The sequence below is a fragment of the Malus sylvestris genome, chromosome 10 (assembly GCF_916048215.2).
Source record: "Malus sylvestris chromosome 10, drMalSylv7.2, whole genome shotgun sequence".
NCBI lineage: Eukaryota > Viridiplantae > Streptophyta > Magnoliopsida > Rosales > Rosaceae > Malus > Malus sylvestris.
Genome location: NC_062269.1, coordinates 4,557,136 through 4,576,486, shown reverse-complemented (window position 1 = coordinate 4,576,486; position 19,351 = coordinate 4,557,136). Strand labels below are relative to the sequence as shown.

At 36.6% G+C, this 19,351-nt stretch overlaps 3 protein-coding genes across 4 annotated transcripts; 2 read left to right on the top strand and 1 right to left on the bottom strand.

Moving 5' to 3' along the window:
* The first annotated feature begins 1,806 nt into the window (after positions 1-1,806).
* On the top strand, positions 1,807-3,682 carry LOC126585055 (uncharacterized). The gene is made up of 2 exons (XM_050249447.1): positions 1,807-2,257; positions 3,343-3,682. The coding sequence occupies exons 1-2, from the start codon at positions 1,898-1,900 to the stop codon at positions 3,553-3,555; spliced, it is 573 nt and encodes a 190-aa protein (XP_050105404.1). The 5' UTR covers positions 1,807-1,897; the 3' UTR covers positions 3,556-3,682.
* A 2,828-nt stretch (positions 3,683-6,510) lies between these two features.
* Positions 6,511-10,405, bottom strand: LOC126585054 (ras-related protein Rab7). Its single transcript, XM_050249446.1, has 7 exons — positions 10,127-10,405; positions 10,004-10,030; positions 9,654-9,753; positions 9,391-9,537; positions 7,829-7,909; positions 7,613-7,758; positions 6,511-6,880 (listed from the first exon to the last, which is right to left on the bottom strand). Exons 1-7 carry the CDS (start codon positions 10,177-10,179, stop codon positions 6,811-6,813), a joined length of 624 nt encoding a protein of 207 aa, XP_050105403.1. The 5' UTR covers positions 10,180-10,405; the 3' UTR covers positions 6,511-6,810.
* A 1,742-nt stretch (positions 10,406-12,147) lies between these two features.
* Positions 12,148-18,591, top strand: LOC126585053 (uncharacterized). 2 transcript variants are annotated; one of them, XM_050249445.1, is made up of 9 exons: positions 12,148-12,410; positions 12,511-12,562; positions 13,436-13,509; positions 14,120-14,218; positions 15,768-15,911; positions 16,078-16,129; positions 16,799-16,872; positions 17,404-17,493; positions 18,278-18,591. In XM_050249445.1, the coding sequence occupies exons 1-9, from the start codon at positions 12,286-12,288 to the stop codon at positions 18,288-18,290; spliced, it is 723 nt and encodes a 240-aa protein (XP_050105402.1). In that variant the 5' UTR covers positions 12,148-12,285; the 3' UTR covers positions 18,291-18,591. The 2 variants fall into 2 exon arrangements, with proteins under 2 accessions (XP_050105402.1, XP_050105401.1); XM_050249444.1 differs by having other exon boundaries at positions 12,151-12,410; positions 18,273-18,591.
* The last annotated feature ends 760 nt before the right edge of the window (positions 18,592-19,351 follow it).

Sequence of the window (19,351 nt, the reverse complement as noted above, 5' to 3'; positions counted from 1 at the left end):
ATGGTTTAAGACTCATTAACCAAAAGTCATCCGCCGACCAAAGTTCGACGATAGGATCACAATTCTACATAACTCGATCCGGAAGATCTGTATCTCAGATTTTCGATCCATAACTTCCCATGAATCACATTATGCTTATAGAACAACATGCTAAAGTTTTGTTATGATTCAACGGTTGGATCTCCGTCAATTTCCAAAACCGAGTGGCGATTAATCTTTTATTTTATGAACTTACAAATCCAATTCGGGAAGATCCATACGTCGGATTTCCAATCCGTAAGTTCCTATGATCCTCAAATATTACGTATTACAACGTATCAAAGTTTGGTGAGGATCCAACGGTTGGATCGTTGATTCATATTTTCACCTAACCACGCATCGAAACGAATTTAAGTTCAAACGATTAACCAACGTTAAGCCACTACCAAACTGAACTCAGGACATCAATTATAGCATAAAAGTAACATTGGCGGCCCACTGGCCACGCGCCGCCGCGGGTGGCGGTCGGCCACCCCGGCTTGCCGGAAAATCCAACTATTTCCAAAAATTACCAAAATTTACAGAAATGAAGATCTCAATGAGTAGAGAAACTTTCATACCTATGGCCAAGGCCAATTCGGTCGGAAAAGCCTCCAATTTCAACAAAACCCGTCGGAAACCCTAGGTTTTGGGTGTGCTCAATCCGACTCCAAAACAACTCCGTTGTCCCAACCATTGCTTGGGCTTTGTTCTAGGCCTCAAGAGGATGCTATGGGTGGTGGTAGTTGGAAGAAATTGCTTCGGGATTGGGTGATTCGAAGCCAAAGTCGCCGCACCCCTTCTTGCGAGTTCTTCCATTTTCAAGGCCAAATCTCTCCAAATTTGAGATGGAATGGAGAGAGGGAAGGTCGTGGAGGAGTTCCCAAGTAGTTTCTTGCAGCAATTTGTCGGAAAAATGGGTGAAAATCGTTGAAAAGTGAGGTGTTTGCCGACCGAGTCGAAAACGGGTTGCGCGTCAAGGGGATCCGGCCGAACCCCTTCCTTTTTTCCTCTCCTTTCCCTCCTTTCCTCGGATTCTGATTGGTCCTTCACTTCTCTCACTGTTCCGATTGGTCCATCTCCTCATTCCTTGGTTGGGCAGCCAATCCCCCTTCTTCTTTCTTTTGTTTCTGATTGGGCAGTCCATCTTTCTCCCTCTCTAACTGGGCAACGCCCAAACCTTTAATTCCCCTTTCCAAAACTGAAATTCTACCACAAATAATTAAATTACTAAAATGTCCCAAACTTCAAACATCAATATCTTATGCGGTATAACTCGAATTCACGAACCGTCTGCGCCCACGCGTCCGTAGGGACGAGTACTACGAGGGTATGCCAAGAAAACAAATCTTAGGTGACACGACACCGTAAATAACCTCAGTCAATACACGTGCCTCGAAGAGCAATTTCGTAAAATCACTTAATAAAATTATAAAAATCAAATTTTTTCCAAGACGGGCTGTCACATACAAACTGTAAAATACACTATGAAATCTCTTTAATTCTCTCAATTTTTTTAAAATTCTTTAAAATGAATTCCTAATTGAATACACGTGAAATGTTATAAACTTATTTAAAATCCTAATTCAATACACTTGAATTTCTAAATCTTAAAATCCTGATTAAATACAAATTAAATTTTAAAGAATTATTTACAATCCAAATTAAATACGTTTAAATTCATTAAAAAACTAAAATTTCTTTAAAATCTCGATTGAATACATTCGAGTTACAGAGGGCGTAAAGGTGAACCGCCTGCAAGTATATGCGTGTTGACCCGTTTGGCTTTGATGCCTCCGATGCGCACCTCAAAAACAAAATCTATAAATAACACAACTCGAACTTGGATATAAAAAATTGCAACCTAAAATCCAAAAAAATGGACGAGAAAGCCGACAACAAAACCGGGGAAATAGAGGAAGCGGGTCCAAAATCCGACGGGTCTTCTCCGAACCCGAATCCGAATCCCAAAACTGCGAGGACGAAGGTTCCAGAAGTGGAAGTCTGCCTGTATCGACAAGGGAAAGGCCCGATCGACACGTTCAAGTCGGGTCTGGGAGGTTGGGACCAGAACCAGTTGGAGGTCGGAGACATTCTCGACAAGTATGGATTCAAATCGCTTTACGCTTTCAATACCGAATCGGGTCGCGGGGTTCCGATCCGGTTTAACCCTAGAAACGGCAGGTCTATGCTGCCGTATAGAGATGGAGCCACGGTCCACATCGACGGAGAGCCTAAGGTAAAATTTTATAAGATTCTCCTCTTGTTAGAACATGATTGCCAAAACCCAATTGATGAAATTAGTCAGAGGAATTTTCTGTTTGGATGCCGAGAAAATTGCATTGTATTTTTTTTTTTTAATTTTATTGAATTGTATTGTATTTAAATAAATTTACTTTGCATGAGTGAGAGATACATTAGGGTAAATACATTTAATGTTTTTAGGTTTTGGAGTTATATATGCTTTCAGTTGTGACTCTCAGTTAGCAATATAGTAGTTCCTCTTACAATTAGAGGCTTTGGAATTTAGAGCAAGAGATATTAGCAACTTACTTGGTTGAATTCGAGCCATTGCCATCGGTTTTCATATTTCGATAAGTTTAACTTGCTGCATTTTATATGTGGCCTAAGTATGCAAATGATTTTAATGCCGCATTTTATATGTGGCCTAAGTATGCAAATGATTTTAATGCCCCTAAGAACCCTACGTGATTCATCTTGTAGAGTTTTGATTAGTTTAAATTGCTGCATTTCATTTTTCGCATCATTGTTTTGGTGGATACTTATGCCCATTTTTATGACGAGCAAATGTGCAATCACCCCTTAAAGTGATTGGGTTTAGGCACCGTGCTAATAGCACTGTGCCACAACAACATAGCGGTGTTGTTTTTTTTTTTTTTTTTTTTTTTGAACAAATCGATATTATCTACACTAAGGGGAGGGGGTGTCGCCTTTGGCGAGAGTTGAACCTAAGACCTCTCACTAATCAGTGAGGAGGAATACCACTAGACCGTAGTACTAGTGGCAACATAGCGGTGTTGTTAACTGTAACATGAATAACTGCCCACTAAATCCATCTCTAGGATTTCAATTCGTACCTTGTTTGTCGTCTATTTTATGAGCAGTCTGTAAGGAATCAGGATCTGCTGACCTTTTTGTTACCTTTCTGTATAATGTGTTTCCATGCTCCCATTTCCTTCTGATCACGAATACTGAAAGAGGAACAATTGTCCTCTCATTAAAGTGAAACAGTGACACTTTCAGTATTCTTTTGGTGCCAGTTCTGCTACTGAGTTCTTGTATGTTCAAATTCTCTTAATGCAGGATTCTATGATCCAACCGGTGACGAAAATCTTAATTGGAGTAGCTTTTATGACCATCCTGATAACCTTGGTTTTGAGGGATCCTCCGCAGTGGATCCAGAAATTAAACATTACTGGAGGTAACTTCCCTCCATGGATCATCGCTCTCGTGATCATAGTTTTTACTCGAATGAGAAAGAGAACCAGGGATTTGCTGAAAAAGTTTGGTTGGTGAAAGGCGCCATTGATGCTTCTCTTGTAAGGTTCATTAGTTTCTCCAGTTGCTCTCAAATTTTGTTAAAAAGTGATTCGTAATCACTGAAAGTTCTTTTAAAAAAAAAATCACTGAAAGTTACTCTGAAGTATTTAATGAATTTTGACAACAACCAAAAAAAAAAAAAAGACGCTTATCCGCGACAAGCTGCTTGGGGATTAGACTTTGTAATCCCCTGCAAAACTTTGCGGATGTACGCAAGGGGGCATTTTCCATAGTTTCCCACTTACATTTTAGGCCAAATCGGATAAATCTTTGTGGTAATAAGGTACCGTTTGGTACGTGGGACGGGACGGGACGGAACGGGACTTCGTCCCACGTTTGGTGCGCCTAAAAACTGTGGAACGGGTTGTCCCATGGAACGAAATTTGGCTGATTTTTCGTTCCACCTCTTCCTCCTGGAACGATCCATTCCACATCCGCGGAACACAAATTTATAACATTATATGACAAAATTTCTCCTTATCTTTTTCAATATTTACATCATCTGTTACGTCCTGTTCCGTCCTTTCCTGTCTCGTTCTGTCTCGTCTGCATACCAAACGGTAGCTAAGGTATTTGGAAGATAGTCATATGCTAAAAAAAATCAGATTTAAACCCTGGGTAAAATTGGACTTTGACGTATAAACCTTATTCTTTACCCTATTAATAAATAAAAAATTAAATTAAAATAAAATAAAATAAACCTAACCCACAAACCCAGAACCTTCCCCCCCCCCCCCCCGGCGACACACTTCTCCATCTCCTGCCTCTTCACCTCCCGTCCCTTGTCCATCTCCATCCCCTCCCTCTACACCTCCCGCGACGCACTATTTATCATAATTATATATACCACAGACTACAGAGGTTGGAAGGGATATAATGGGACTTGGATTCTCTGCCCTCCAATTTCTGTGCCCTCCTCGTGCCCTTCTGTTTTTGTGGTCACGGTTAAACCACGTCAACATTTTATATTATTATTATTTTTTGTTTTATTATTTTTATAAAAAAATAATATAAAATATTAACGTGGTTTAACCGTGACCACACAAAACAGGAGGGCACGGGAAGGGCACCTAAATGGGAGGGGAGAGAATCCAAGTCCGATATAATGGGTCTTGTTGGCAGCTTTATGAATTGAGAGAGAGAGAGAGAGATAGATGTGTCTAGGGGTGGGTTCGGTACGGTTACCGTACCAAAACCCTTGTACCAATTACCGTACCAAACTTTCGGTTTGGTAAAATCTATTACCATTATCATACCAAACTTTCGGTATACCAAAGTTTGGTATTGCCAAAAGTTCGGTTGGCATGGTAAGACAATGGTAATTGCCATTTTGTTTTGAGACAAAATCTGTTTTTGTTTTTTTTAACCCAATTCAAGGGCAAAACTTTTTTTTTTGGTACCTTTATCTCATACATTATAGATTAAATTCATCTATTATTCATTATTCACAATTCACACACATAATAATTCAAATGATGCATCAAAATTCATCATGAAAATTAAGCTTACAATCCAAATAGAAGTTACGAACCGAAACAAATAGAAGTCAACAATCCAAATAGAAATTAAAGTTTCAAACCAAATGAAAATTGGAAGTAAACTTCAAAAAGGAGAATTCATTGATTAGTTATTCAAGCTTGAGATGTCGAAGCTTTTGGAGGAGGCATTGAATTTGTAGAAGATTGAGTTTGTGTCAAGCCTACATTACAAACAAAGAAAACAGATTAATTAGTAGCAAGAAGAATTAAAGTTGAAAACCATTTAATAACAAATTTACCAAAAAAATTAAGGAAAACTAATGAAAAGGGCTTGAAAACTTTGAGTTTTAATGATAAGGACAAAATAAAGGGTAAAGTGAATAGTACCAGGATTGACTTTTTAGTGTAAAAATGTGGTTTTTCGTTAAAGTGAACAGTACCAGGTGCTTTTCGTTAAACTTCCCAAAAAATTAAAGCATATCTTTCTTGTTTTCTCTTCTTCCATTTCCTTGTAAAATTGAAGCATATCTTATGTTGGTTCATTGTGGAAGTTTACTTCATCTGCCCTAAGCCAACCATTAGTACGCACTAGTGCCTCCATTATTTTAGGAGTCAAGGATACCCTAAAATGGTCCACAACCCTCATCCCTAAGCTAAATGCATTTTCACTAGCAACATTAGAAGTGGGGGTTACAAAGATATTTTGGCTATTTGTGAAAGAATTAGGAACTCTTTTGTGTTTGATTTCCACAATTTTAAGAGATCAATCATCAAAGTCACCAACAACAATGCTAATGTGAGTAGAGTTTTATTTTCAAATTATTGGAATATTATAAAATTGTGTTATATAATTATCTATTATATAATTTATAAATTATAAATTATATTGTATTTTTGGTATGGTACGGTAATACCATGGTAATGATATCCATTACCAATACCATACCATGAAATTTCGGTACGGTACAATATCGTACCATTACTGATTGGTACAAAAAATTTGGCACAAAATCGGTATGGCACGGTTGGCAATTCGGTTGGCACGGTAATTTGGCAAAAAAATCCACCCCTAGATGTGTCTGCAGTCAAAGAGCGTATAGAAAGAGGCTCCTGAAATGTCATTTCACTCTGCAAATATAATCAGAGCATGTACTGTTTGGGGGCTATGGAGGTTGGAGACATTATTCTAAGGATTTAAAAAACAAACTTATTTTATGGTATGCTGCAAAAGTGTAATCGTAGCCTCGGAAAAGGATTAGCTCTGTCTACTGGGCACTGGTCCCAACCTGAAACCCGTCTACTGTTGCCTAGCGCTTGTTCTTTAGGTGGAGGGACGATCGCCTCTCTAACCTGAACCCATTTCCATACGTTCCGTTAAAAAAAGACCGACATGATGACTTGTGTTGCAAGAACGTAAAGAATCGTAAAAAGAATCAAACATGGTAGCTCAATATCACATAAATCTATCCCATAATTTTAACATTGAAAATTCCATGAAGTTGATTCTCTCACAAGTCAAAACTACAAGCAGCGATTTCGTTTCCAAAGGTCAAAGCAAAACTCATAGCGACTGCTTTCCTCGGCGTTCCTCTAACAAAAATAGGGACTACTTTCCTCAAATTGGAAAAAGTAGGGCATCGCTAAACAACAGAACTTAGTATACAACGTGTACAAAAAACAATGCCTATGAATCGGACAACAAAATAATAAAAATTAGGCAACCCAGCATTGGAGGTGAATTGCTCGAATAAATTCAGCATGCACAGCCGCCACCTCCTCTCTGATCGGACTCTGTAACAGCCTCCGGGACGCCCTGGAAATATCTGCAAGAAAAAAGAAAAGAGAAACAATGATGAATAAGGCAGGTTTGGAGGGTCATAAAATACCTCATATAAGCGTACAGCAATAATAGCAGACAGATAGATACTGATGCCTTGTAGATATACAATTGGGGTAAATCGTAAGGTAATTTTCACTAGAATCATATGCTTATTCTACAAATAAGTTTTGACAGAATTTGGAAAGATCAAGATCAGATGCTCATACTTTGATTGCTTTACAGCAAAGATCCGTTATGTGGGACAACGAGACTTAGTTTAGTCATCTGCTTCCACACTGCCGAGCCCCTTACCTCGTCTCAAGCTGTACTTAGTCCCATTCAAATGCACATCCTTTGATGCGACCGGTCAAACCAGGCTTTATCTATACTTACAACTATTGTGACTGGTGAAACCAGGCTTCATCTACACATGCGACCATTCTTCTCCTAAAATATCTTAACTAAGTTCTAAGAAGACCAATATACTAGGTTTTATCCTTCATGTCATAAAAGTGAGAACTAGAAACTACATTCATAATGAAAACTATCATGTTCATTCTATCTAATTCTTGTCTATAGAACCAAGACTATGATCAAATACACTATATAGAATCATCTATCCACTATGCGGATGCTTCCAAAAGAGAGCTGATGCTCATCTTCTGAATCTGGAATAGCCGATGAACTTAAATATATTCTAAAAAAGAACTTGGCAATATCCTCCATATAAACTTACATGTCCTGCTCATGTTCATTTGCAAGAGCAGCCTTCGCAATACAAAGAAATGCACCATCAACGTTGTAATCCTCTTTTGCTGATGTCTCAAAATAAGGTATATTCCCCTTTGATGCACACCAGTCCTTTGCTTTCTTCTCCGACACCTGTAAAGAAAATAATTAGAATGATGTACATGGACAAGTTGTAGACAGCACTACAAATGTGTATCCTTACCACACGACTGTTCCCCCCATCTATATCAATCTTGTTACCAAGCAAGATAAACGGAAATGTCTTGGGATCGGGAGGGTCGGCCTGGGAAACAATTAGAATGGAAACGATATGCGCATTAAAACAAAATATATGCATTTTCTGAAAAACAAAATTCAAATTACAGAACTGTAAGCCAAACTGCTTAGGCTTGAAAGGTATATATTTACAACTTTCAAAACTGCTTAGAGACACCTTTATCAAACCACCATGTTTTATAATTAAATCAATGACAACATATAATAAGGTAATCGTATTAATTCGGATAAACAAACTGTTATAAGGAATGTATAGAATTAAAGAAATAAGAGAAAGGCAGCCTTATGTAGCCACCCATGGAAAAGCAAGCACAAAATGGAAAATTAAAAGCCTATAGCATGGAAACTTAGTACTATCCGAGGCTCAACTGTCATCTTGTGTCAAATACACCATAAAACACACACAGAACAGCATTTGGAAATTAGTGCTAAAATGGTAATTCATCTGGAAGAATTCTCTGCAAATTCTACAATTTTTCAGCTGAAGCAAGAAATGATGGATGGAAGTAAGATAAGCAACCTTTACTCCCTACATGGGAATTCCCTTCTTGCATACGAAATAAAGGTCCCAGGAAATGGAGCATTGATGGAATATTGATTGCTTTCGTACTTGGGAAGAAAAATACTTTTGCATTTGTCTCAAAAGCCAACGAAAATAAGGGGACAAAGAGAGAATGGTTAATAGAAAAAACTAAAACGTCCAATATCAGAATTGTATTCATTTTACTTAAAAAACTCTTAATTCTTCCTCCTTTTTTCTCGTTACCTCTCTCATTAGACAAAAACAATAGAAAACATAGATATTATCAAGCCAACTCTAAATAAAAAACAAAGCAATAAAAAATAATTACGCATTAGACAACTACTATTCAGTATTTTTAAGCTCTAAACTAGTCTTCCCTGCCGCCATATTCATTCTTCAGTCTAGAAAACCCCATTTCCGAAAAAAATTGTTATAACTTAAGTAGCTAGCCCAAGATAAAGCAAATAGCTCATTATTGATCAAAGTGCAGTAAGAACAGAAGTAATACAGAACTAGCATAACTTCTCTAAGGTAGTTATATTCCATTGTGCTAATGCTGCCAATGTTTACTCAAGTTTTATTATGTCAAGGGAATTGTTAATAGTGTTCCAAAATAGTTATCATGACCTTTTCTCCTTTAGTTAATTCACATGGGAGGAGTACTATACGACTTTTTTGGAGTTCAAATAATAGCTCCCTTTTGACAAACATATATCCTTGCTTGAATATAGAATGACTGAGAAACGCTATGTGTGTGTGTACACATTTATATAAGTAATTCAATCTTGTAACACAATTGGCACGCTATGCCACCAGATAACAATAAGAACTGCACCTCAGATCCTCAACATATGTTTCCAACTGATAATGGTCCTACTTGAGAATCTCACAGCACAGTACATCAGTTTGGCAAGAGAAAGTTATCAGATAAATATATAAAGAATTGAGAAAGGCATGAAACAAACCTGCTTGAGAAACTCCTCATGCCAATTATCTAGAGTGTCAAAGGACTTCATTACGTTAACATCATAAACAAGAACACAGCAATCTGCTCCTCTGTAGAATGCAACTCCAAGACTCTGAAATCTTTCCTGCCCGGCTGTGTCCCAAATCTTCCAGACCAAAAAAAACAGAAAAACCCACATAAATTAGCACCCACAATTCCAACAATAATTACCCTAAATTATACCAAACAGAACACTGAATACCATTGAACCACAAAACCCACTTGTAAAGTGACGAGCCTGTCATCGATTTGGAGTTCTTTGGTGACAAAATCGGCACCAATTGTAGCTTTATACTGCTGACTAAACTTCTTGTGCACATATCTAAGCCATCAGTTAAAGAACCACACAGTCTTAACACCCAAAAAAATACATAATTAAACTGATACCTCATTAGAATAACAATGCCCCATTTGTCGATCATAAACAATATCAACCTAATTAAACTTAATTCACCAAAATTACTTAGATTTCTGAGATCGCACAACGAAAATTACACAAATTCAACACCGAAATTGGAAAAACATAATTAAAGTTAACGAAAATAATCTCACGGATGGTGAATGAAGGATACTGGTTCATCAACGAGGTCTTGCCCACCCTAACAGAAGAACAAACACAAATTTAATCACTAAAATTCACACAAAATATAGAAATAAACTACAATTGCTGCAGAATCAGAAACCCTAAAACGTACCCGCTGTCGCCGAGAACGATGACCTTGAGCAAGGTTCGTCTGCGCAATGACATGGCGACGAATTTAAACTGATGCAAAAGGCGAAAATTTCAACTATTTCGACAGTAAACAGATTTCACGCACCAATGCGATTGATTGGTCGGCGTGTTTGAATTTTTCTTTCCACTTTTGTTTCTCTTTTTTCTTCTCTTTCTAGGAAAGGAAAGAATGAATGGGAAGAGAGAGAGTGAGCGAGAGAGAGAGAGAGAAGAAAGGGGCGCCAATTTCGATCGGTGGTTGGTTGTGTTGTTTTTAATTTTTGTAATTATATTTGTGTACGAGTCGGCAGGACGGACAGCAACATATATTATTACAATGACAAAGACCAAGTGCCAGGTGACATTATTATAGTAAGAAGTCAGTTTAGATTAGACATGTGTTTTTTGGGTCCCACTTATCCACACAACAAAGGACAAGAATTGTCTACCCTTCCACTTTCGGTGTTTTCCTATGCCCTCCTGTTTTATGTGGTCACAGTTAAGCCACGTCAATATTTTATATTATTTTTTATAGAGATAATAAAACAAAAATGAATAGTAATATAAAATGTTGGCGTGGCTTAACCGTGACCACACAAACAGGAGGGCACCGGAAGTGGGAGGGCAGACAATCCTTGTCCCCCTCCCATGTTATTCTGTTTGCGTGGTCACGGTTAAGTCACGTCAACATTTTATATTACTATTCATTTTGTCTTATTATCTCTATAAAAAAATAATATAAAATGTTGACGTGGCTTAACCGTGACCATACAAAACAGAAGGGCACGGGAGGGCACCTGAAGTGGGAGGGCAAACAATCCTTGTCCACGGGAGGGCATCAAAAGTGGAAGGGCAGACAATCCTTGTCCCACAACAAAAGTGGTTTAGGACGGCGGCCATCACACTAGGGTGGGATTAAAAGTTTAAATCGTGATCAAGTCATGCAACCAAGTTGTAATTTTAGCTGTGTCATCCTCCAAAGTAGGCGTCAAGCGTTAAATCCAAGCGAGTGACATGTATTGACTTTTCACATTTACTTGGGCACGCGCAGAAAAACTAGTAAATTTTAAAGATCGAAGTCACAATACATGTATAGTTGCTCTTTATGATTACAGAGATTGAGTTATTTAGTATTATGATTTAGTGATATTTTCTATTTGTAAATGATTAAGTGAGAGATTTTACGTTTAATCCTTATTAAGGGTGAATTCGAACCAAACTATTATAGCTAATAACTCTTTTTGAAGCTTAACCTTCTTTTTTCACACATGTAAATATTATTGTGTGTATTACAAAATGAAGTATAAAAAGGATGAGAGGGAAACTAACAAAAGCTAAATGCCCAAAGAATATTACACTCAATACTGTATCCTAATGCTCTCTAGCTCTTATAAGTAATTAATTTATATTTCTTTTCAAATTTTGAATAGTAAATGAAAAAATAATTTGACAAACAAAAACATAATTACAGTAAATAAATTAGTTATAAATCTTTAATATTGAACATGAAATCTTATATGCATGGGTAAATACTGATTCTTAATCAAGGTGCTTATCTCTACTAATTAAAAAAACACTCATTATCAACTAAAACCATATAAAATTACCAATTTAACCCTTATTAAAGCAAAACATGAATAAGAAATATGGGGTAGAAATGTAATTTCACACAACTAAATTTTGCTGTTTTTTTTTTTCAAAACCTCACATACATGTAATCCTAACATATCTCTAATTATAAAAAAATAAAATAAAAATTTCCCGCTCCCAATTTCTCTATCTCTCCCTTCCTCTCTCCTTCTCTTTCAAAAATAAAAATACATATTTTGTACGTGACTATATGCTAGTTTCTTATTAGTAAAACATAATTTTATTTAAAAATTTGTTTTTTGTAACATTATCCTTTTAAGTTAGAGGGGTTGTGGGAGAGTCAAACACATTAGCTAAAGCCTAAAACAGCACTAGTTAATTTAACTACGGAAGCGACGTGGAGCTCTGGCGTCCGCGCGCTCCCGTCTTCGTGGAACCTCAGAAGCACAGCCACAGGCCACAGACGACAGAACACAAGAGCCGCACGCACACTTGCATTTCAGTCGTCAAAACTCCCTTCTTTTCTTCTTCAATTCCTGTGAGGCGGAGGCAATGGCGAATTCTTTGGTGATTGGCTTAAGAGTTCTGTTTGCAGCTTTGGGCTGCGCGATGACCGTCACTCTCTTTTACACTCTCTCCGTCGACGGCCTTCCCTTTCGCAAGGACCTTCTTACTCCGTACTCTCTCTCTCTCTCTCTCTCTCTCTCATACTCCCAGTCTTTTGGTTTGTTTGTTTGTTTAATTATTTTGAAAGTTTTGGGATTTTTTCTGTTTCAGGTGGATGGTGGCTACCTTGATTGATTTCTACATCAATGTTGTTCCTTTGGCGGTATGATCTTAAACTTAAACACAGTTTTCTGCTAAGCTTTCATCGAATTCTTGAGGTTCCATCGTTGTAATTTTTTTTTTAATTTTTCTTGTTAATTCCGTCTTCTTTTTTCTGTTGGTGCTATATCAGTAATATCATTGTTTAAAAGGAACAAGGCTCCCGTAAAGTGGGGTCGGTATCATGTGCAATCTTGCTTTGCAAAGAGGCTTTTTCGTCGACTCAAACCTGTAACCTTTTGGTCACAAAAGGAGCAACTTTATGTTGCGCCAAGGCTTGCCCTTCATTAATAGCTTTGTTTGAAATGGATAAAATCATAATAGTTCATTTGACTTTAAAGATGAAAAGAAAGAAGCATATGAACAACCGTACAGTTTCCGTAATCGATTGCAGTCATTGTCTCGGGGTACTTTGGTAGCTAAAAATTTGCTAGATTAAGGCTGCTTGTAATCGTTGGTATTTCTATGAGTTAATGAGTCTAGAATGTACGTTGCTTGTTAACCAAGTATACTTCCTGACATTTCCTTTTAGATTTATTTCTTCCATGAGGAATGGAAAATAAGAAAATCTTTCTATATATGCCAGAATGCTTGTACTGGTAAACTTAATGGAAAGTGTCACTGTTTTAGTTTCTTCTCCTTATCTTTCGGGGTTTATGGCCTCTATGATGTTGTATTGTTATTTCATTTTGAGGTGCTTAAAGGCTCCTCGATTATATTTAGACACGAGATATAAATTACTGGCTGTTTAGGTTCTTTTGGTCTCTTTCGGTCGACTTGCTATTTCATCATGCATTGAGTTGAATCTGCTGTAAACAAAATTGTGTGCGTAGCTCAGTTTAACATAGACTTATATAAGTTATGTCTCTCTTTTCAGATTTGGATTTCCTACAAGGAGTCAAACTGGATTATTGCTACACTATGGGTTATACTACTAGTATGCTTTGGAAGGTTTGCTTTCTACCCTATACTAAATATATTCTGAACATGCGTGTGGGGTGGTTCAGATCAGTAATGTGGTTAGACAAACTTTTTTATTACCTAGCACATTGGGTTTACCAGTGACAAGCTTCTCTCGGTTGGTCTTGTATGGTTGAAATTTCAACCCAATACTGTTGGGTCAGATAGTTAAGTTTCTCAATCCTGATCTGAGTTTTCCCAGAAACACGTCCTAATCCTATCAGTCACTATGATTGAATTTTGAGATGTGGTGATTGCATTAGTTGTTACTACACCTAAGTAACAGAGCAGTGGTTCAAAGTTCTACTATGTTTTCTTTAATCGTTATGTAGTTTTGCTTCTTTTTCTGGTATCAGTTGCCTTTTTGTATTTGTGTATTGATTTCTTTTCATTTCATGACAATGATTCTTGTTCGAATTTGAGTGTGAAAGTTTGATTTGAGCTTGCAATCTTTTCTTTTTTCTTTTTTGACCTGTCATGCTTGGTAGTATTTCAATGTGTTAATATTTGTTTGATTTTTCTGTCACACACAATTTATCTGGTTCATTATCAAGTTTAGTTTGTTATTAATTTGTTGCTATTCTTTGGTTTCTGTTTCAAGTATCACTACATGTGCCTACATTCTGTTGCAATTTATGAAGCTATCGACTGCAGAATCGCAAGATCCTATGTACTATGTTCTGTTGCGACATTCAAACAGGTAGGTAAACTAAACTTCACCTTAGTGTATCGTGCTCTAATGTTGAATCAAATTATTGTATAGAAATTATAATAATGAGAGACGTGCATAGAGAAACTTGTCGGTGGATGGCAAAGTGCATGGAAATCGGTTGATTCCCATCTGATTTCCTTCTTGTGCTCTCTCTTGATTCAATTAATGTATTCTAATTTGATTTATCTCTTAATACAATGTTCTTAAGTTGTAATCTCTGGGAAATAGATTCAAATATGATGTGGTTATCAATTACATGAAAATGACAGAGAATTTTAATTTTAGGAATTCTGATATTACTTAATTGCTGAATCATTATAGTTTTTTTTTTTTTTTTAAATTATTATTTATAGCTTGCAACCCATTAGTGTTTGTAGAATTTATACCTGCGGCATTGAAAAATATTTATTGTGTAAGAGAAAAACTGATTTACCAGAGATGGTTCGAATTTGTCTGCTTGAGGTGTAACAAGGTGGGTGATATTCAAAAACTCGGATTGAAGTTCTAGCAGAGAAAGAAGACTTTCTGGTTAGCACAATTGCAGTGGAGGAAACAGAGTTTCCCCTTTTCCGAGGCAGCCATGAAATTTTATTGAAAAGGAGATTGGAGATAGGAAGACAAAATAGCATTGTTGGCTATTATTGGGGTATGAGAAGCTGTTGTGATATTGGCAACTCGCTGCAAATGAAGGAAGGTGTGGTTGTTGAATTGCTGCTTTGCAGCTTGGTGCGATAATACCAGAAAGGCTGGCTGTATTTGGAGATGGGAAATAATATAAGAACTGGATTGAGACCATCAATATAGATTGTGCTCTGGTGACCATGTAGAGGAGTGACATTTTTGGATGATTTCTATTGAGTCTGTGTTACTGTGTAAATGTTAACTTAATACATGATGTTATTTGTTTACAAGTAAACATTTAGAGAGGAATTTTGCTTAAACAAACTTTAAACTCAGGAGTTCACTGTTGGGCTTTATTTGATTTATGAGCTCTGTGTGATCACTGAGCTTTATCTGATAATGGTGCATCATAATTCATATGCATGTGACCATATACTAGAACTCGTGCAGGTTTGTTGATACATGTCATAGGATAGGGCACACACGAAGATGCACATCATACTATGCTTTATGAAACTGCATATGCTGCTCCATTTTCTTTATAAATATGGTTTCTCATGCAGCTATTTTTTTTCTGTTAGATAAAGCTCTATATCATAGTATCATACTAAGCTTAATCAGTAATGGTGGCCATCTTACATGAGTTCGTATCGGAATATTTGTGAAAACATGCACATGCATGCACACACAACCGTCTTATGCTAAGAAAGTATGCATATGCTGGTGAAGATGCTTCTTTTCTTATCATATCTTTCTTTCCATCTTTTTCTCATTTTCCTCTATCATACTCCCGGCTGGAGGTACTAATGTTATAGATTTAACTGGCAATAAATGTGATAGCATGGTACAATGCACATCTTTTATCTTGCCCCGTCCCAATAAAAACTGATTTGATTTGATAAATGTTTTCATGTAGTTATGGTACCGAAAGTAAGAATAAGTGCTCCCACGTTATGATTGCAAGAGTTACCTTTATTGCTTTGGGTCTCTTGATGCTGGTAACTCTTCTGTACACTCTCTTAACAGATGGTACTCCTTTTCGCACAGAGCTTTTGACTCCGTAAGTTTTTATTTATTTATTTCAGTCTCATGTGGTTCTTGCTTCTTGCGAACTATTTTACTGTGTAAGAGAGAATATTGGAATAGTAGGCAATGTTTTAATTGAAGATTTTGATTGATCTTTTCAGCTGTCATGTAATTAAAAGTTAGCTGCTACATTATTGCAGGTGGATGACAGCAACACTTATTGACTTTTACATCAATGTTGTTGCTCTATCAGTATGTCTCAGATACTCATTATATTATGCGTAGTTATTTATGCTCTCAGTATCTTGTGAGAAGTAGGCAGGGGGAGTTAAAATACACCGATAATAAATTGACAGAACTCGTTAAAGCCATGCATATAACTGAAATTGATACCAGTTAAGCTGCATCTTGAATAAACATTCAAATAGCTTTAGGCTCATTAATCTACCCTAGAGAATTTTCCCCTATGGTCATTTTTTCCTTCCTGAACTTTTGCTGATTAATTATATTTTGAGCCAACCACCGAGTCAGGGTGTGATTCTGTTTAATAAGTTTGTCAACGATTGGAGTCTTAAAATAGAATGTTAGGAAACATTCATATGCTCAAAGAATAATGTTATTGAGGAATTCATGTTATGCAGCAATTAATTGCTAATGAATAATCTAAGATTTGTGGCTGAGGGTTTCTAGTTGCCTCAGTGATTGTTATCTTTCCCTTCTTTTAAGTTCATTTCTATGCTTGAAAAGTAGAAAGTAGTGATTAATTTAGCAACATGGTGATTTCCTGAACCTAGTGGTTTTTAACCTTCGTCATTTAATTTACTTCAGAACCTTGCTTTTGAGTAAATGTTTTGAACATATCTTTCTGCACATTTGTCTTAATTTTGAATAAAGATCTTCTTGCTTTTGTATAAAAATCAGGTTTGGGTTGTCTACAAAGAATCAAGTTGGACTACTGCAGCTCTTTGGATAATCTTTTTGATAAGTTTTGGCAGGTAACTCTCATGGTTTTAAACATCAATATACTTTCCGCTGAGAAGACGTCAATTCTGTAATTGTATAACAGCATCCATATGTTCCACACCTATGTAAACAGGGTCTACTTGCAAATTTGTAATTTTGATAGACAATACATTGACAGACACACAATTACTTGTTTCGTATTATCTGTATATATACAGATATATATATATATATATATGTGTGTGTGTGTGTGTGTGTGTGGTTTTTGGAAGGACAATTCATAAAGTATGGTTATTTATAGTTGAGAAAACATTTTTACTTTGAATTTTTATAAACTTTTTGTTTTCGGTTTTCATAAGTAATTATTCAATAATATACATAGATTGATGGTGAGAAAAGACAAAAATTGAATATGGGATGACAAAGTTTTTATGATAAGAGGATGTATCGAGTGTGTTCTCTTTTATCAACTGGGTTTGCTCTTTTCATAACACAGTGAATCTGCTGCTAGCCCATTAGGGTCAATTTTGATATATTAACCTTTTTGTTCTCTCTACTTCCAGCATTACCACATGTACCTATATTGTCCGGCAGCTGTTTCTGTTGACATCCCAAGATCCACTCTATGTTGTTCTACTAAGAAGTGGTAGTAGGTAAGCCAAATTTCAGTAAAGCTGTTTTGCTGTATTTATCAAATGCTGTATAAAGTACTTAACTGGTTTGCTTGGAATGGAGACTAAGTGCAGTCGAGAAAAATTTTAGTTGAAATTTGAAACTACAGGATACAAACTTTGGTGTGCGTGAGTGTACAAGGACAAAAATGGGGTGAGAATAGTTGTTAAGTTTATTCGGGGTTGATAATCAAGATTGTAAGCGGGAGAAGTGATGACTAAAATAGTTGGACAATGATATTGGAACTATGTAGATTAAAGTCTGATTAACGGGATACAAAAGAATCAAGTCTCAATTAGAGAAATTGTTAAGCTTTCTTTGCGTTTGAACCGGTGAGCTTTGTTCTTCTAGCTGGAAGAATCTTAACTGCAGCCACTAGTAGCTTAATGAAACAGAAAAAAGCAATCTGATTTGCTTTTTTTCTTTCTATTTCTATTCCCGGATTGTTTTTCTCGTACTTGTATATAAACAAGCCATGGATTTACCCAGGAAATCTAGATAATTTTGAGGTGGAGGAAACGGGTTGGCATTTGGCAAGTAGGTGGGACAGAGAGAAGTCTAAATTTTGTGTAGATTTTGAAATGAGTAGATTTATGAAATATACAAATTGTCTGAAACCTAGTTTTAGGTCCGAAAAAGTTACGACCTCTCTAGGATCAAGCTAAAATAAAAGGTAGAGACTTGGAGTTTGTAAAGCATGTTTAGCGTTAGGATTAAACACTTAAACTGTGATTTGAAGTTTGTTTGTTGTTTGCTGTAGGGCAGAAAGCAGAAGTGATGGAGCTTTGATCTGATGAGACACTGTAAAATTTGAGGTTGATGTGCAATTCAAGACCTGTATAGCGCGTTTCTGTGTTGGCATATTTTGAAGACGGAATTCTAAGAGTGCAGAGTGCATATAGTCATATAGAAAAGGCCACTTGAGCAGTCTGTAAATTTCGGAATTAATGTTATGATTCATAAAAAGTACCTTCTAAATTTCCAAAACAGAAAATACCTCTCGGAATGGGAGCAAACATGTTCATGTGTAAACTAATATTTGTTATATATGATGCAGAATATGTTATCGTTAAAAGTAATTATCGTTGAGTGTTGCTTCATGTTGTACGAGACTATTTATTTCACTGCAAATCTTCTCAACTGATCAAACTTTGTTTTCGATCGATTGTTCATTGACTGACGTGTAGAGCATTGTACTAAAACTGTTCTCGGTCTGATCTTGTTCTTCGATCTGTTGAATGATGTTGTTTGGTTGCCTATTGCATTAGACAATTTGGATGCAACTTGCAAGGGATGGTCCTTTTAAGGTCAATCCATCAAGTGACAAGACAACCAAACTGTCAATTGATTGACACTAGAACTAACGGTGAACTGTCTAATGCGATACTGAACCAAACAGCATTATTCGATCAATTGCAGAAAAAGTTCCGTTTGGTCAAACATTTTCTGTATGATGCTGAGAAGCTAGTCAATGAAGGATCAATCGAGTACAAGGTTCGAGCAGTCGAGAAGCAACTTGGTTAGACAAAATCAACAAAATGTAGCAATGTAATATTGACATGAATATTCACACTCGAGTCAAACTTTGTGTCATTTACTAGGAAAAAAAAGAAAGAATGAATGGGTTATCATGAGTTCAAATCATCTCCGGATCTCACTGTTCAGAGCTCAAGGACCAAGAAATTTAGACTACTCAAGTTGAATCTTGCGGTCTCCATTAGTCATTTCCACCGGCTCATCTCACACAAAACGAAGGCCCATATCTCTCTCTCTCTCTCTCTCTCTCTCGAATGGTTTGGATTTTTTAGTCCTTGGGCTCTCTAGACAGTGAGATCCGAA

Bases quoted from the DNA above. Each gene is read 5' to 3' on its own strand.
- LOC126585053 (XM_050249444.1), top strand. From the start codon at position 12,286: ATGGCGAATTCTTTGGTGATTGGCTTAAGAGTTCTGTTTGCAGCTTTG. The intron at 12,563-13,435 runs GTATGATCTTAA...CTCTCTTTTCAG, and splicing joins TCAATGTTGTTCCTTTGGCG to ATTTGGATTTCCTACAAGGA. The intron at 17,494-18,272 runs GTAAGCCAAATT...TGTTTGCTGTAG, and splicing joins CTACTAAGAAGTGGTAGTAG to GGCAGAAAGCAGAAGTGATG.
- LOC126585055 (XM_050249447.1), top strand. From the start codon at position 1,898: ATGGACGAGAAAGCCGACAACAAAACCGGGGAAATAGAGGAAGCGGGT. The intron at 2,258-3,342 runs GTAAAATTTTAT...CTCTTAATGCAG, and splicing joins ACATCGACGGAGAGCCTAAG to GATTCTATGATCCAACCGGT.
- LOC126585054 (XM_050249446.1), bottom strand. From the start codon at position 10,179: ATGTCATTGCGCAGACGAACCTTGCTCAAGGTCATCGTTCTCGGCGAC. The intron at 7,759-7,828 runs GTAAGGATACAC...TTTTCTTTACAG, and splicing joins ATGGGGGGAACAGTCGTGTG to GTGTCGGAGAAGAAAGCAAA. The intron at 6,881-7,612 runs GTAAGTTTATAT...TTTTTCTTGCAG, and splicing joins AATGAACATGAGCAGGACAT to ATATTTCCAGGGCGTCCCGG.